Source organism: Oryzias melastigma, linkage group LG3, assembly GCF_002922805.2.
Source record: "Oryzias melastigma strain HK-1 linkage group LG3, ASM292280v2, whole genome shotgun sequence".
Lineage (NCBI taxonomy): Eukaryota > Metazoa > Chordata > Actinopteri > Beloniformes > Adrianichthyidae > Oryzias > Oryzias melastigma.
In genome coordinates, this window is record NC_050514.1 from 7,072,262 (window position 1) to 7,087,263 (window position 15,002).

The following is a 15,002-nucleotide window of genomic DNA, read 5'->3' on the forward strand; positions in this document are numbered from 1 at the left end:
ACCTGGTTTTGTGGTTTTGTAAAGTTTAAATTCAATGTCATTTGAAAAAACAAAAAAACATTGTTTTCTGTAGCCTAAGTTTCTGCAGTGTTCGGTTCCTGTAGGTTTTCAATGTTTTATTAGTTTTTAATAATTACTTTAATTAGTTTCTGAGCTTTTTAAAGTTTCTGTAGTTTTTACTCGTTTGTGTAGTTTTACAAAGTTTCTGTGTTTTTAAGTTTCCATAGTTTTTAAATTTTCTGTAGTTTTTAAGTCTCTCTAGTTTTACAAAGTTTCTGTAATATAACAAAGTTTCAATTGTTTTTTTTTCATTTATGCAGTTTTTAACATTTTCTGTAGTTTTATAAAGTTTTTGTATAGTTTTTTTTCAAGTTTCCATAGTTATACAAAGTTTCTGTAGTTTTTAAGTTTCAGCAATTAACTATAGCAGGCCTATTTCAAAGTTTCTGTGGTTGTTTTTTAATTTCTGTAGTTTTACAAAGTTCTAGTAGTTTTTTAGTCGAGTTTCTGTTTTACAAAGTTCTAGTGGTTTTTTTCTATAGTCTTACAAAGTTTCTGTAGTTTTTTTTTTTTCTTAGTTTCGGGACTTTTTCAAAGTTTTTCAAAGCGCCTCTTGTTAACCTTTAGTTTTTACTGAGGAACTTCGCTAAATCCATCCTTTTGTTGGTTTCTGTGTCAGTGCCATGCGGAGTCAACGTGCGTGCCCCGCGCGCGGCTGCTCGGGGCGCCTCACCTCTGCGTAAACGAAGAGCGGCAGAACCAGCAGCGCCAGCAGCAGGTCCGCAAACGCCAGACTCACTATGAAGTAGTTGGTTGTGGTCTTCAGAGCCTTCTCCAGGTACACGCTCAGGCACACGAGCACGTTCCCACAGATGACTGCCCCCACCAGCAGGACCCCGAAGATGAGCGCGGGGAAGTTTCGCTGCGCCTCTTCCGCGGGCTGCGTGGCGTTCCAGCCCGTCAGGTTGTCCGTCATAGTCCCCGGGGGGAGGGAGCCGCGTCTCTCCGGGACACTTCTCATCTATGACCCGTGTCCAGAAGCCCCGGCGTCCGCGGGAACGGCGCGGGAGTGGTCGGCATCCTGCTCGGAGCGCGCCGTGCGCCCGAAGCTCCTCCGGTTTTACGCAGAGCCAGACTCACTTCCACGCATGTTTAACCTGGAAAGTCACGCACCTCAGGAGGAAGAGTGCGCCACTCATCCTCAGCCCGCAGCAGAAGGAGTGAGCAGCGGCGAGAGCGAATCAGAAGGCAAGAACAAATCCGCAAATCTTCTTACTGAAGCTCTGCCGGCTGCGAGAACCGTCTCAGCTGATCAGGTTCAGGAGCGCAAAGTCCAGGTCTGAGACTCAGACCCAGGCTGGGGGAGGGGGTGGGAGGATGGGTTCTTTGACCCACTTATTGAGGTGACGGAATTAAACTAATACGGTCAATTGCTGCATCACGAGCAACATTTCGGACTCACTTTAACGCAAAGAGTTGCGATTTTTTTTATTCGAAAACTCTTTTCTCAGTCTGGAGAAGCATGTTCAGCCATGTTTCTGTGCAGCAGCAGAACTCATTCCAGTGTCAGGAGCAGCAGCCTGGAGGTCTGCAGGTTTCTGCTCAAACAGCTGATCTGATGAAGGCCTTCTTCATCAGGTTTCTTCATGGAGAGAAACAGAGTTTCCTCACAGCATCACGTCCCTCTCTCAGTTCAGTGGAACGTGTTTTATCTCACTCAGCTGCTCTGTTTGCTGACCTTTCATAACACCTCAGTCCTTATCCGCACCAAACCCCGATTTTCTTTTGAAACTTCTTTCCTGAATCCTCCTTCTCCAAACTCTGCCTCCTTTAGCTTGTTTGGTCCACTCCTTATGGAGGTCACCAGAGTCAGGATCATCTCCAACACTCAAGTTCTATTGGTTTTCCTTAAAACTCCATCTCGATCTTGTAAAGCTCATTTGAGGGAAGTTTTATGAAACACAAAAAACGCTCAGAGAGAAAATTCAAATGGGTCATTTACATCAAAACGCATTCACGAGTTCCTGATGAGCTATCAAGAAAGAGGAAGATCAGAGGTGAAGCTCAGGGCTACAGGAGGCTGGTTGTGTGAGTGAGGAGGATGCAGAGGAGGGTTAGATGGAGGCGAATGATTAGCTGTGGAGGCCCTCAGAGGGAGCAGCAGAAAGGGGAAGAAAGATGGAGACCAGGATGCTGGAATCAGGAGGTTCTTATTGATCCTGAAGGAAAAGGATAATGCTGCACGAGTCATTCCAACATCTACAGCTTCTGCTGGCAAACAGGAAAGCCCCGGAGCTACTGTCCTCTGCTGAGGAGGAGGAGCTGCAGATTGAGTCTGCAGACTAGGAAGCTCACAGTTTGATCCGTTTTTTATAAGTTTCAGTTGTTGTTTTTTATTATTTTCTGTAGTTTTCGTTAGTTTCTGTAGGTTTTTAAAGTTTCAATAGGTTTTTTAAGTTTCTGTAGTTTTTTTTTAACATTTCTGTATTTTTTTAATAGTTTCGAAATTTTTTTAAGTTTCTGTAGTTTTACAAAGTTTTGTGGTTTTTTAAAGTTTTTGTAGTTTTTAAAAGTTTCTGTAGTTTTTTAAAGCCTCTAAAGTTTTCTTTAATGTTTCTGTAGGTTTTTAAAGTTACAATAGTTTTAAAAAAAAGTTTTTGTAGTTTTTCTGTAGTTTTTTATTACCTTTCTGTTTTTTTATAGTTTCAATAGTTTCTAAAGTTTTACAAAAATGTATTTTTTTTTATTTTTAGTTTTTAAAGTTTCAGTAGTTTTACAAAGTTTTTATAGTTGTTTAAAGTTTTTGAAGTTTTCTTTAAAGGATCACCAAACACTAAATCAACTTTTTTTCATTAAAGGTGTAGTGAGCGCCCCTGAAGCAGTCTTCGTTTTCTGTGCATGTGAGCGTGCCTGTTGGCAGCTCTCAGGCTTTAGTGCAGCTTCACTCTGTGATCATGTGCTGCTGTGTGAGTGGTGTAACGTTTTCGTGTTCAGTAGAATCTTCAAAGCAGCCTAACGACCAAAACCGAAGGAGCTGTTGACCTCACTCTGAATCAGCGTCTTTTTTTTAACAACAGACACTTCTGAGACGCAGACAGAGCTGCAGCTCCGCCTCCTCACTGTTAGAGTCAGATGTCACATGCAGCAAACAGCTGACACGCTTTTCTCCCCATCACAGAGGAAAGGTGTTTGGGCCGCGGCACCTCCTGTGGCATGAATATGATTAGAACACAGTCAGGAGCAATTATCTTCTCCCACGTCGCCTGAAAGCCCCAGGAGAAGAATGAAGTTCACATGCTCAGCAGATGTTCAAGTCATTTGAAGGCTTTTCTGTAGAAAGCTGTCATAAAGTGCTGCTCTATAAAAAGAAAAAAGGAGCACATGGTCATAAGATAGAGCTGCTTCTTCCATGGATCATCCTGACATCACTGATGGATTCTGGGTCGTGTGAGCAGATCCTCTGCAGGCGCGTCTGCAGGCTCGCCTGCACACATGGAGCAGCATTGTCAAACAAAGCTCTGGTGTGTGCTCACCGTCTGGACCGTGTGACGGATGCTGACAGTGAATTATTCAGATCCTCTTCATTAATGTCAGAAACTGAAAATAAAACTTTCAGGAGTTAAAAAAAGAGTCAGAGCTACTGGAAATTTCTGTGGATGTGAGACACAGCAGCCCCATCAGACTAAAAATGGGACTCTGCCTCCCTGCTTGACACTCAGCATTAAGGGTTGGATTTGGGGGTTAAACCACCAAATGGTTCCAGAGCGCAGCTGTGTCTGCTGCTCACCGCTTCCCCAGAGGATGGGTCAAATGCAGAGAACAAATTTCACACACCTAGGTGTGTGACAACTGATGGGACTTTAACTTTTCAGCAGCTCACAGAGGAGGTCTGATCTGCTCTCCACAGTCAGGAGAAGCAGTCAGCTTGTCCTGTGGGAGCATCATCACAACCGCATCTCTGTCAAACCCCTGAAAACACAGCAAAGAAAAATGAGCTGAAGCTGAACTGTTCATGTGGCTTCTTCTGAAAATTCAATTGTAACATTTTACTTAAATGGTACAGTGCTGATTCCTTAAGTTTAGAGTGGGAAAACCCTCATGCATCTGGGAAAACAAGATTATAAATCTTGTGAAATTATTGGCATCTGTGGCATGAACACAAGGACGCCCCTAGGCTGCATGGCGCCCAGGGCAAAACGTGATTTTCCCCATTGTCTGGGAGTCAGAACGGGTCCATCGTGACAGTGCCTGTTGGCCTGATCCCGGGTGCGATGAACAGCGTGTCTGAGCTGGACATTAACGGCCTCCCAAGTCTCCTTACAGCACCAGAACCATTCGTTACCTGCAGGGACTTCAGAGGGTTCCCCAGACCAGAGGAAGAAAGGAGGTTGAATGCCCAGAACACACTAAAACGGCGTAAGCCCAGTGGCAGCTTTCTTGAGTGAGTTCTGAGGGTATTCTCCCCAGATCAGGTGCCTACTCCAATCCTCCTGGCGATGACTGCAATGTGATCTAAGAAACTTGGTTATTTCTTGATTTAGTCTTTCTACCTGACCGTTAGATCAGCCATTGATTCCAAGCCCTTTGTAGACCTCCCACAAGACCTGTGAGGTAAACTGTGGTCCTCGATCTGACACGTTTCCTCAGGGAGACCATAATGTCGGAAGACATGCATTAGCAGTTGTTCAGCCGTTTCAAATGCTGTGGATAGCTTGGGTAGTAGAAGGAGACAACAGGCCTTGAAAAACAGGTCAATGACAGACAGAATGACGGTTTTGCTTTGGGTCAAGGGCAGGTCGGTGACAAAATCCACTGCAACGTGGGACCATGGGCATTGAGGTATGGGCAATGGTTGTAGCAGATCAGCAGGAAGACGATAAGGGGTCTTTGCCATTTGACAGGTCACGCAGCTGGTCACATACTGGGCCATGTACGCCTGCATAGTCGACCATCAAAAAGAATTTTGTAATAGACTCGGAGTGGCAGCCATGCCTGGTTGTTCGGTCGCAGGAGTGTCATGGACCAGCTGAAGGACCCGTTGTCCGTATGATGGGAAACATAGACCCGATTGGCCCGACAACATGGTGGTGGATTGGCGTTGTTACACTTAATTAATTCCGTTATAATGTCCCACTGAATAGGGGCTATGACCACCGTGGAAAGGAGTATGGTCCCTGGTTCCTCTACGGTGGTTTCATCTAAGCGTGAGAGGGCATCCGCCTTGCCATTCTTGGAACCTGGTCAATACATGACCTGGAACTGAAACCTGGAGAAAAACACAGACCAGCAGGCCTGACGGGAATTTAGTCTCTTTGCTGACCTGAGGTATTCGAGGTTCTTGTGCTCATTCAAAATCAGAAATGGATGTGAAGCCCCTTCCAGTTAATGCCTCCACTCCCAGAATGCCTCTTTTATGGTGAGCAGCTCACGATCTCCCACGTCGTAATTCGTATCAGTCGCAGTTAGTTTCCGTGAGAAATAAGCACAGGGGAAGACTTTTGAGGATGGACCTTGATGTTGGGACAAGATGGCACCTACCCCGGTACTTGAGGCGTCCACCTCCACAATGAACATAGCTGAGGGATCAGGATGACGGACAATCGGGGACTCTGAGAAACGTTGTTTGAGAGCTTGGAATGCTGACTTGGCTTCTGGGGTTCATTGGAGATGTTAGGGAGCACTCCTCAGTAGAGAAGCCACGGATGAATTAACAATAGAAGTTTGCAAAACCCAGAAATCTTTGCAGCTCTTTAACATTTGTGGGCTTTGGCCAAGTGAGCACAGCGTCCACCTTACTTCGATCCATGGCAACCCCCTGAGCATCAATGACGTAACCTAAAAAGGAGATGGAAGTCTGATGAAAGGTGCACTTCTCTCTCTTAGCATAGAGGTTCCTCTTGATTAAACGCTGAATCACCTGTCGGACATGGGAGACATGTTCTTCAAATGTTCTAGAGTACACCAAAATGTCATCCATGTAAACGATAACATTATTCTGCATCATATCTCTAAAAATGTCATGTCAATGTCTGGAAGACGGAAGGCCGAAGGGCATGACGACATACTCATAGTGTCCAGTAGTGGTGGAGAAGGCCGTCTTCCACTCATCAATGCGTATCAAGTTATATGCACTACGCAAGTCCAATTTGATAAACTACCGAGCCTGGCAGAGCTGCTCCAGAGCAGGAGGGACTTCACAAAGAAGAAACCAGCTGAAGCCGGAGACGTGGACGGCCGAATGAAGCCCATTTGTAATTCTTCATGGATGAACTTTTGCATGGCTTCAGTTTCAGGCTGGGAAAGAATAAACACTCTCCCTCTAGCAGGAACAGCACCAGGAAGGAGGTCAATTGCACAGTCATAGGAGTGATGAGGGGGTAGACGTTTGGCATTGTGTTTATTAAATCCTTCTTGGAGGTCGTGATACTGAACTGGCAGAGACTGGGATGAAGAATCAAGTTCAGGTATGGCGATGTTAGCAGTGGAAACAGTGGCAGAAACAGAAGAACGATCCATGGTCTAAAGACAACAGGGAAGGCATGAGCTTGATTGAAATATCAGTTCTTTGGAGGACCAGTTGATGGTGGGATTGTCGGTTTCCAACCCCGGGAGACCCAGGGTGGTGACGCTTTGGGGAGAATCTATAGCATGGGTCACCAACCTTTTTGAAACTGAGGGCTACTTCATGGGTACTAAGTCATATGTATCATTATTAGGAGTATCATTATTAATAATAATAATGATTCCCCTCTATGTGAAGACACTGATTTCTCACTATAATTATCAATAATGACAACAAGCTTGGAAACAAATATCAATATTCAGAACTTTATTAATCTCAACAGATGTGAGGTTGTCACATTTTGAGGTAATGACCAAATGCAATGTTTTTAGTAAAATTATGACGTGCTGCGCTGGCTCGAGTAGCGAGTCCACTGACAGTCTCAGATGCAAGTGAGAGGTTATTGATTTTACAGAGGAGATCCACGATTAGCTGTGACGCTGTGGGATCTCTTGTGGCGCCCGCTGTGCTGTACTCGGACAGACACTTCAGAAGCGCATTTAATAAGAAAAAAATCAATTTCCATAACAGTTTTGAGAAAAATGTCCATCCATTTCAATATGCTCCCAAAACCAACCATATATTCTTTATTTCCTCCTTTTATTTCATGACATGCAAAAAAATATTGTATTTGGCCCGCGGACCGGGATCACATTTAGAATTTGGCCCCTTGAGCGAAAAAGTTTGTCATCCTTGGTCTATTGCAAAGAAGCGCATAGTGGTTGTGCCGGATGTTGGGCTGAAGGTCTGGTATGAGAGACCACATGGATGTCCATCTGTGGCAGATACTGCCACCTGTGAGTTGTAGGGAAACAGAAGGATGGAATTAGCACAAGCAAAAACTCTGGTCAATGACATTGCCTGCTGCCCCAGTGTCTATCATTGCTTGGGCTTCTACGGTTTTATATTTAAGTTGAATAACCACGGGAACTTCAAAGGTAAGTGAATTGTCACTCACCAACATGCCCGATCATCTTGGTGAACAATCAGGGCAGGAGGCTCGCATGTGGCCGAACCAACCACAGTATAGGCTCTTTAGGGGCTCTGGCATACGTCGGCTCCTTTCTTCGGGAGTTAGGATCCCAACTCTACGGGTTTCCCAAGTGTGGTATGATGATGGCCGACGGCACCAGCTTGAGCATAAGAAAGTTCAGGTTTACTGGCTTGTGGTCTTCTGGCACAAAGGAGGTTGTCCAGGCGGATAGCTAAGGCGATGAGCTGATCCAGATTTTCATCTCTGCAGGCGAGCTCACATTGCAGTTCAGTGGATAACCCCTGACAATAAACAGTTTTAAGTCCACAAGAGGACCAGAGTCTGAGCAGCTAGTGTACGGAAATGCAGTGAGTAGGCGGCTGCGGTTTTCTTACCCTGCTTAATATCCATTAGCTGGTCCTGTGGGTCTTTTCCATCGGTGACGTGTTAGAAAAGATCCCGCAAAAGATGCGTGAAGACCTCATACGAGTGCCCTCAACGGCAGGGAACCTCCCGTCCAGACTGCTGCCAGCCACTCCAGGGCTTCTCCAGTCAACAGGGAGCACGGGAATGACACTTTATCCAATTCTGAGGGATATAACTCAGCTTTGTGATGAAGGTAGAGCTGACATTGCATGAGAAATCTGTTACAATTCTCAGGTTTGTCGTTGAACTTGTCTGGTAATGACAAACAAAGACACGACATAGGAGTCGTAGATGCAGAAGTAACTCCACCAGCAGGCATGGGATGTGACGTCACTGGAGCTGGGGAGATGGTTGAGGGATTAGCGGTTAGCTGCTCCATGGTGGCTTCCGTGACAACAGTTGGTGTAATTGCCTACAGCAAGGCACCGAACTTCGCAGGGTTTGATGGCGTAGCAACACCCGTTGCTGGATCCAAAGTAGTCATTACAAACTAACAGTGAAGCTCCACTCCAATGAAAATTGTATTTTTATTATGTTCTTGTGGTATTTTTCTGATGATGGAGGAGGACTCATATAAAGAAGATTAAGAATAAAACTGCTTTTTTTCGTCCAGTATTTTATTTCTTTTGCTGTGGTTACACTGAAGCTGTGCACTGAAAGTGTGGTAGATGTGGCGTTGGTTAAATTCAGATGTTTCTTCTTCCTGTTTTGTTGTTTCTGTCCCTCTCTCGGTTGTTTCCGATTTTTTTTAAACTCTCGTTTTGCTTCTCTGGGTTTTGTTTCTTTTGTTTTGTTTGGGTCGTCTCTGCTGCAGGGCGAGCAGGAAACCAATAATTCAGTGCTTAATGAGATCCGTTTTGCAGCTGAAGGGGGCAGTTGTGTGTCTGAAACAGCCTGAATCCTTTGGTAAAAGGGTCAGGGGATGGAGCAGCTCATCAACACATTAAACCTCTAACACAGAAAGGGAAGCTGTAGTCTCTGGGAGGCAGAGGGAGGTCAGATCAGACTGCTGAACCAGCAGAGGACCCCACGCCACCCCCCAAGCAGCAAACATCATCTATTTTTCTTATTTGTCTTCCTGACGCTGATCTGTGGATTTTACCTCTCCAGTGTTTCCTTTTCCCTCTCCCCTTCATCTTATTGTCTCTGTGTTCTTCTCCTTCAGTTCTTCCTGCAGGCCTTTTCTCACAAATGGCTTGTTTTCTCTTATCTGCCTCTGATTCAGTCTTTTCTCCTCGTCTCCTTGAGCTCATGGTGGTTCCTACCAGCTGCTGGTTCTGGGCCTTGAGGTACTTTATGTGAGAACTGGACTGAGTAAGTGAGACGTCTCCTATAGAAAATGGTTTACTTCCAGCTCTAACCAAAGGAAATCAATTCAGTTGTCCTTTTTTCTTCATACGGATGCTACCAGGCATCATCAGTAAGTAATGATTGGTCTGAGTCAATGTTTCTATGGTAACCACTCTTACTAATCAGGATTGAGCTTGTTGGATGGCCACACCCCTAAAACTTGAAAGCGGGGTACTCAAAATCTATCAATCAAATCTAATGAATGTTGGACGTGGGGGACAACAGGCTCCACCCACTTTTATTGAGGCTTGTGAATGGTCAATTTATTACTTGAATAACCTGCACCACAGCAAAAATTATTGTGAAAAAAAGATGACTCAAGAAGATTTTAAAAACATATCAGAGTTAAAATGATTATTCTGACCAATAGAATGACTGAGTAAGAGCTGTTTATTTCTTTAAAGCATTCAATGGGATTTTGAATTCTTGGAACCAGCAAGTACTTCCTGCTTGGAATACAAGAGGAGAGGTCATTCAGTCCAGTTTTCATACACAGTAAATGGTTAAATTAGAGAGAGAAAGGTCTTCCTCTCATTATCCAACCAGAGTTTGTGATGTCATAGAGGATTCAAAATGGTCACCAAAAAGGGGATGAGCAACCAAGAAATGTTTGTGAGTAAATAAAAACTGAGAATGTTGCTGTTCTGGACTTGTTCTAGACATGTTCTTGACCTGTTCTAGACCTGTTCAACTCCTGTTCAAGACCTGATCTGTCCCTGTTCTAGACCTGTTCTAAACCTGATCTGGACCTGTTGTAGACCTGTTCTAGCCCTGTTCTGGAGTTGTTCTAACGCTGTAGTAGACCTTATCTGGACCTTTTCGTGACCTGTTCTAGACCTATTTTGGTCCTGATCTTGACCTGTTGTAGACCTGATCTAGGCTTGTTCTAGACCTTTTTGACCCCTGTTCTGGAGTTGTTCTCGCCCTGTTATAGACCTGTTCTGGACCTGTTCTAGGCCTGATCTCCCTGTAACAACAAAGACTCAAAAATGCATTGCACTTCAAACAGGATGACCAAAGAGTTTAAGTCTATGCAGACGATGGAGTCCTGTTTTTGATGACAGACCGTCCTCAGATTCACACCATCATTTAATTTTTCTGTTTTGCACAGTAGCAGCCACTGCAGCAGTGTAATCTGAAAAATCCATTTGCTGTGTCTGATGATGAACTGAGAGCATGAGCTGACCAGAAAACGAGCAGAAAAGTGGTCAGGTATTCCAGTCTACTTCTCTGAGCTGTTTCTGTACCAAACCCCTGGAGTCCAGCTGAAGTTGAGGCTTATGAAGATGAAGGTCCAACATCTGTAGCTGAAGTGAAGAAAGGAAAAAATACGAGTCAGCGATGGTGGAATCAGTCTGCATTTCCTCTCAGGTTCCCTCTGACATCTTTGAGTGTCTGAGCCTGAATGACCCCAACATGACACAAGGATACGAGGAGTGTGAGCGCCTCCCTGTGGCCAGAGAGGAACAGCAGTACTGAGTGTTCCTGCACACTGGAAGAAAGAGCTTCATGGGACATCAGGAATCAGTGAGCTCATTGTTCCCACACAGATGGGGGGGTGTATGTGCACAGTGCAGCCTGTTTCACATGTGAGACCATTACATGACCCACTGTGTGAGTCTGCCATTGTTCTCATGTTAACAAACTTTGTGACTGTCTCAAAGTTACTCCCCCAAACACTCAAACGCACACTGAAAAACACGCAGACACACAAATAAAAGCACACAAACACACTGACACAAACATGCAGGCACACAAATAACACAAATAAAAACACACAACACACTGACACATGGAAAGACAAAAACCCCAATACAAATAAAAACACACAAATAAAATCACACAAGTTCAAATTTAAACACAGTATAAACAGGCAAAAAATGAAAACACAAAAATAAAAAGCACAAACATACAAGTTTAACTACACAAATAAAAACAGACACACATCACTGAAATTGCAGAAAAAAACAGAAAAACACTCTAATCAACAGACAATCACCCAAACACACACATGCATTGACCAACACATCCAAATACAACCCTTCTGCTCTCTTTGGGGTCGACTCCAACCACATATTGATGTGTGATTCCTTCCATGACAAATGTGGACAAAAGTGGACAGGATTTTATGTCTGCCATGGACATTAGTGAAACTCAAAAATCAATGATAAAAAAAAGTTCAGCGCACTGTCTTGGGGGGTCCAGATGACCCCACTTTTAATGTAAACAAGCTAAGGAGAGGGGAAGGGTTACAGACACACAAACATAAATATGAGAACACAAACCTGAAGCTGAAATGTTTTAACTGTAAAGTTTTTCATTTGTGTTTTTTGTTCTGCGTCCCTCACATTAACGGTAGACTGACCCCAACCAGACCCACGGCAGTGATCCCTGCAGTAAGAACCTGAGCGGAGCAGAGCAATGGCAGCTGGTTGGGTTTCTCCCAGCATGCATCAGGGTTGCCAGAGCAGAAAAGAGATGCAGATATTTCTGTGGGAGGCGTCAGTCTGCTTCTGGCAGGCGCTTAATGCAAAGTGTGGCTGTAGATGAAGTCACAAACATTTCAGCTGCTGCGTCCTCCCACAGACCGGCCCGCACAGACAGGGCATTATGCTGCTCAGTACCAGCTGGTACCACCACTCCTCATCTTCCTCTGCACTTCATGTGGGGCTCTGTGGAGTCTGAACATGGAGCTGACCTGGAGGAGCAAACCTGTGGACCTTCTCTTCACATGTGCTGTCTGCTTCTCCGTGGCTTCTGTGGCTCAGAAAAGATGTGAGTACAGCTCTGGCATCATCTTCACCGGTGTGGGGGGGGTTAGAGGAGCCTCATGGAAAACTGACTAAATGATGCTCAGCCAGTCAAGCTTTACTGGAACAATAAAGTCACGAAAGGTTCATCTGGAGACAGGCACACAGCGAGAGAGGACAGCCAACTAATGACTCAGTTCACTGCAGAGAATGAGGTGGAGATGGACATGGTATGGAAACAGTTCAACCAGCTCACAAACTTCTGGGTCCTGATCTGAGGACACCAGAAAAACCTGCCACTGTGAACCCGTGTGACGTGAGAAAGCTGTCCTTTAGTGTACGCGGGTCAGGTCTGAACCACGGCTTATCTCTGCCTGAAATACTTCAAAACCTGATTTTCAGTAATAGATTTCTTGGTATGTATTCATTTCTATGGAATACTGTTTCAAAAATGCATTAGGGGGTTTCACAGACCTATTAACTTACAACATACTACCCAGTTTCAAAAACTGTTTAAATGCGCAAATTATATTTCCTAGAATGGAAATAATGAGTAAATATAATATCCATGACTTATAGACTAATATTAGAGTACCCCACCCCAAATCCTTTGCTTCTTTTTAACATTTTAAATGATTAAGTCCAGGGACATTATAGGTAGGGTGTGCCAAAATATCAGTATTCCAATATATCGCGATATACAGCCGTGCAGTTGATTTTCGGTGGGTTCCCATCAAGTATCGATCTTTTATTTTCGTTTGAAGAGGCTGTGAAACGTTATATTCATCGTCCTTTGGAGAGATGTTCCTTTGGAGGTAGATAGGGGGCGCTTGTTGCACCATTGTGTCTGGCAGCTACTTGAATTATTGAATTTTGTTCTGTTGTTTATAGCAATTTTGCACTAAGTAGGAGCACTGCTGTTCATGTTTACTATTGTTAACACTGAATTCTACGGATAATTCCAAATCAATTGGTGTCAGTGGTTGTTAAAGACATAGTATTACTGATTTCAGCAATGTTGCACTAAAGTGCCAATAATTTGTTGCACAAAATTTGACACAAGTTGTTTATTATGATTGTGTTCAAGCTACAAAATAAATGGGAATATATATATATATACATATATATACATAGTTTTTTATGCCAATTTGGCATTTAGCTAATATTTTAGCTGGCTATCAACTTCAGCATCTTCAGAGGCTAAATTCAGCTTACAGCATTCACACTAGCATTATCACAAGTAATGCTATAAATATAGTTCATAATTATGGTAAAAAGATACAGTTTTAAAGTTTTAAAAATAAAGTTTTCGTATTCAATAAATGTTTATCCTGTTCGGCCCGTGACCTAAGGTGTGTTTTAGATTTAGGCCCCTTGATTGAGTTTGACACTCCTGATTTAAAACAATCAGAATATCGTGGATAAGTGATTTGATTTAATTTTTCCATAGAATGTAGATTCAGGGTCCACTGTTTGGTTGATTTCTGGTACGTATTTGTTACATAAATTCGGATTCCAGCTCAGAAAATCCATGAAACCAGAATTTCAAAACAGTTAGAATTTTGGTGCAGAAATCTGCTCAAATTCTGCATGAATAAACAGTTTCACTAACTAATCATCTTCTGCACTCAAACACTCCACCTTTAGCCCTCCCACTATCTTAGGCATGTTTACATTAAAAGTGGGCTCATCTGGACATCTGGATGTCGACCTCATTAGAGAGATCAGGAATATACTTTCCATCAAACTCTTTTTGACAGGTGACCTTTGACCCAATATACCCTTTAAATTTAAAATTTGTATCAAATTGCTATGTCATCTTGAGGGTGGGGCACCTGTCAAGATGAGTTTGATGGAAAGTATATTCCTTACCTCTCTGTCATTTGATTTAATTTCCTTTTAATGCCATAAACTAATAAAGGACAGAAGCTGCATGATTCGTTAAAAGTTTAATAAACTATCATCTTAATTGTCTTTATTTTTAGTTAGTTTAAAGCTAATGATGGTTAAGATATGCGTTTTACATCCAGTTTGCGCATGACCTGATTAGTCGACTAATTTAAAAAAATAATCGTGGATTAGTCCACGATTAAAATAATAGTTTTTTGTGGTAGCCCTACATGTATGACACTGGCCCTCGAGGCCTGGAGCAGGACGCCCCTGTCTGGAGGTTTTAGATGAATGAGGATCTCCATGTTTCTGAGAGCTGAGTGGCGCAGACCCTCACCACCACCACCAAACACGTTGGGAGCACAGGGGGTTTGATTCTGACTCAAAGCATCTTTAACGCCACACTTTCTGTCCATGCGTTTGTATGCTGTTGATGGATTTTTATCTGCTCCTTTGACCTGTTAAAAACCATGACCTCCTCCAGGACCCCACCCTCCTCTTTTCAGTAAGATAGCTTCACAGTTTGAATCCTGAAAACCAGACCCTGGAATCTGAAAAGAGGGATTTGAATGTGATGTCTCCCCCACCTCCCCTCCACACAGTGTGCACCGTGCCTCCTGGCCCTGTCAGCGTCGCAGAAAACAACACGGCTGACGTGCAGGTGGTGAAGGTCATTTCCAGCAGTGATGTGACTCTGGAGGTCTCCGTGAACCCGGAGGATCTATTCTACATCAAAGGCAGCGTCCTGATGGTGAAGAAAGGCCTGGATTACGAGGTAATCCTTCATGTTGCTGTCGTTTGGTCAGCTCCAGGTGAACAAACTTCTCTTTCTGGATTATTAAGTAATGATTTTTAATAAGTTTGTTCACCCACTGGAGCCCTAGGCACAACTGTCCTCAGGGGTGGATATGGGCTGTATGTAGGCCAAAAAAGGTCAAACCTGTCTATTCATGTCTCAGGTAGAAATAAGCCTGTACTGTCTGCAAGACACACCTACCCTCCCCTTAAGATGCAGCCGCTCTTCTCTATGGGCCCAGACCCCCCCCCCCCC

At 43.8% G+C, this 15,002-nt stretch overlaps 2 protein-coding genes across 3 annotated transcripts in view; one reads left to right on the forward strand and one right to left on the reverse strand.

Annotated features, from left to right (window-relative positions):
• Positions 1-1,436, reverse strand: part of drd4b (dopamine receptor D4b) — a 21,987-nt gene extending 20,551 nt beyond the window's left edge. The window contains exon 1 of the mRNA XM_036216604.1: positions 705-1,436. Coding sequence (XP_036072497.1) covers positions 705-1,021 — 317 coding nt within the window. The 5' untranslated portion in view covers positions 1,022-1,436. The remainder of the gene's footprint in view (positions 1-704) is intronic.
• Positions 1,437-11,547: 10,111 nt separating this feature from the next.
• cdhr5a (cadherin-related family member 5a) overlaps positions 11,548-15,002 on the forward strand; it is a 13,090-nt gene continuing 9,635 nt past the window's right edge. Inside the window, exons 1-2 of one of the 2 annotated variants that reach the window (XM_036217102.1) lie at positions 11,548-12,086; positions 14,554-14,726. In XM_036217102.1, the coding sequence (XP_036072995.1) occupies positions 11,858-12,086; positions 14,554-14,726 (402 nt within the window). In that variant the 5' untranslated portion in view covers positions 11,548-11,857. The remainder of the gene's footprint in view (positions 12,087-14,553; positions 14,727-15,002) is intronic. The other variant, XM_024265196.2, reaches the window with a different exon arrangement.